The following is a 3,058-nucleotide window of genomic DNA, read 5'->3' as shown; positions in this document are numbered from 1 at the left end:
TATTTTGCTTATTCATGCTAAAGTTATAAACTAACACGATCTACTATATGCTATAATTATATAATAGGTAAATTCTTATTGTAAAACTTTCTTGTATAAAACATTTTTTGTATTTTCTCTCCATTTGATGTAAATATCCTCTTTTGACACTCTTGAAAATGCAAAATAAAATTGACCATATGAAATACTGATTTTGCTAAATATAAACTATTTTTTTCAAATATTTGACCCTGTAATTTATTTATTGTCATTGCGATTAATAACTAGCCATGTTCCTTCTTCAACCATATTGAAGATGCATACTAAGATTAATTCGCTCATTTTCTTCCTAATTCTAGTTTTTAATTCGTATTTAATATACGTTCTCCATTTTTCTGTTGTACAATAATTCGGGTTTTTTTTTTATTTTCCATTTTTTTGGTGGATTTGGCGCAATAAATTTGAAGAACAACATTTTGTCATTTTTTTCTTTGGTTCTTATTTTTCAGGAACTGATTTTGGATATAAGTTGTACATTTTAATATATAGAGGACACAAACAAATCTTCAAAAAGTATATTAAGTATTAGCATTGGTTAAGATTAACGATACTTTTTCAATACAGTACACACAATTTGGAAATAATTCTAATCTAAAAATTTTTTTTAAATATAAAACAATTATATCCATTTGTGTATTAATTTTTAACAAAACTGATAAGTATTATTTATCACATATACGATAAAGTGTAAAATTAGGAATTAACAAGTCGACAAATGAGTTTAAAACAGTGAGAAACTAAATTATCGTCAAATTAAAGTCAATTACGAACTAAATACTAGAACAGGCAAGATAAATATTAAAGTGTCCAACAAATTAAGTTGATGAAATTAAATCATAGCTGAATATTTCGACAGATCTGTTTATTCATGACAATCTAGCAAATTTTCTTTAGACAAAGTTCAATACCTTTGATTTTGATATGTACATATATACATATAATGCGTTTTATTCTCCCTTATGAATATCAGCAAATGATTCATTTTGGTGGAAAAATAGTTAATGTACACATGACCTAACCATAATGCTACATACAAAACAATTTATAGCGACTCACTAATGACTGAAGTGTAAAAAAAATAGTTTCAAATAGATTTATTTAGTATTATAAATAAACAAATAAATATTATCAGAATGAAGCTTAAGCGTGGTAGACGGGAGCTGGCTTGTAGGGAGCTGGGGCAGCGTGGTAGACGGGAGCAGGCTTGTAGGGAGCTGGGGCAGGGTGGTATGGCTCGTATTTAGCCTCTCCGGAGTAGGTAACGTCAGCGACATAGCCAGAGTAAGCATCAGCAACGTTGTAGGACACGGTTTGAATGCGACCGTCGGGAAGGGCAACGGAGTACTTTCCGTTGGTGGAGTATCCATCACGGGCCTCATCAGCTCCAAAGTTAAGTCCAGCATATTCATCACTGACACCATATTGGTATTGGTATACAGCGGGTTCTTCCTTGTAGGAAGGAGCTGCGTGGTATGGTGCAGGAGCTGGGTGATAAGGAGCAGGGGCTGGGTGATAGGGAGCTGGTCTGTAGGGATCAGCAGGAGCAGACATGGCGACAGCCAAAAGAGCAGACAATGCGACAAAAGACTGTAAAAAGGATACGGTTAATTCATTATTCATATTTGAGGTTTTGATTTCCATTAGTTACTTACCTTCATGTTTATAGAAATGGAGTTACAAAACTAATATCTTGATTCTGGATGCTTCGAGTATTTATATGCATTTTTTTTAAATGTAAAAAAAAACATTAACGCAGACTTTACTTCATTAGGGCGTGGAGTGAAAAGTAACAACACTAGGATTTGTTGACGCAGGTTATTAAGTGGCAGATAAATGTACTTCCTCTCCACAGTTATTCAACTTATTTTGTCTATCAAATAGATATCCATTTTTTTAAATAAATGGTTACAAAGATATTTACAGTCTTTAATACATTTAAGTGATATGGTAAGTGAATAAGTAATATTGATGTCTTATTGATACAAGTATTCAGAAGGGAATTATTACTCATTTAAGATGATTTAAAAGCCGTGCCCAAGTGTTGACCAGGCTATTTCTATGATTTTTATTAAACAAAAATTGATTATTCATACAACTAACAATAATTCTCCTAAAAATTTGGAATTGTTGATTCCTTGCATATATTTATACTTCAAATAGAAAGTAGACTTTTTAATAAATTTATCCGTCAGATAATGAGTTTTCTGGTAAACTACTTTTTATATTTATAAATACCATTCAGACGGGTTTTGTGCATCTAAGAAAGGAAATATTAACACTAAATTTCCTAATAAAATGTATCCAGATTTAAAAAAAGTAAATATTTTTTGGTATTCTTTCTTAATTAGAGAAAATGGGTTACAAGTCTCAATAACAGATCCCATTTTTGGTGGATTATAGCTTTACATCTTTATAATGTTGGTTTAAAAAATTGATTTTAACATATAAAACTGACAATGGACATCTGGTTAGTGAGATGTAGAGCATAGTGAGCGGAGCAACTTTTGTTATTTATAAAAAAAGGATAAAAAATAATTTATTGATTTAATAAATCGTTGCTTTTTGGAGAAAAAAAATACTGTTGAGTTAGCTTGGAAACATTATTTGGACTCTGCAACAGCGAAATCAACAGTGTAAAAATGGTTATCTAAATTCAAACGAGGCGAAATCAGCGTCTAAGACGATGTGGACGATAGAGGGAGGCAGTTACCAACGAACCCCCCAAAAAAAAAAAAAAGAAGTCCAAACTCTAATTTTGAAGGATAGTAAAGTGAAAATGATTGACATACTTCATATACAAAATCTGTGAGAAATTTGGATGCCGTATGAGCTCACTATCGCTGAAAAACAAAAAGTCTTTGAAATTATGAGCATTTTTTTGGCGAAATTCAACGGTAATAGATTTAAACTTTTCAGACGATATGTGACTCTGGATGAAAAGTGGCTCCATCACTTCAATCCAGAGTCAAATTGAGCATCAGTCCAGTTAACTGCACGTGATGAATCGAATCTAAAGCAT

General features: G+C 31.5%; 1 protein-coding gene across 1 annotated transcript; it reads right to left on the bottom strand.

The window, feature by feature from the left end:
• Positions 1 to 1,118: 1,118 nt before the first annotated feature.
• LOC121123333 (cuticle protein 19.8-like) lies at positions 1,119 to 1,760 on the bottom strand. The gene is made up of 2 exons (XM_040718450.2): positions 1,692 to 1,760; positions 1,119 to 1,626 (listed from the first exon to the last, which is right to left on the bottom strand). The coding sequence occupies exons 1-2, from the start codon at positions 1,695 to 1,697 to the stop codon at positions 1,180 to 1,182; spliced, it is 453 nt and encodes a 150-aa protein (XP_040574384.1). The 5' UTR covers positions 1,698 to 1,760; the 3' UTR covers positions 1,119 to 1,179.
• Positions 1,761 to 3,058: the final 1,298 nt, after the last annotated feature.

This window comes from Lepeophtheirus salmonis, chromosome 8 (genome assembly GCF_016086655.4).
Source record: "Lepeophtheirus salmonis chromosome 8, UVic_Lsal_1.4, whole genome shotgun sequence".
Classification (NCBI taxonomy): domain Eukaryota; kingdom Metazoa; phylum Arthropoda; class Copepoda; order Siphonostomatoida; family Caligidae; genus Lepeophtheirus; species Lepeophtheirus salmonis.
Note: the sequence above shows the minus strand (reverse complement) of the source record. Positions and strands in the feature narration are given on the sequence as shown.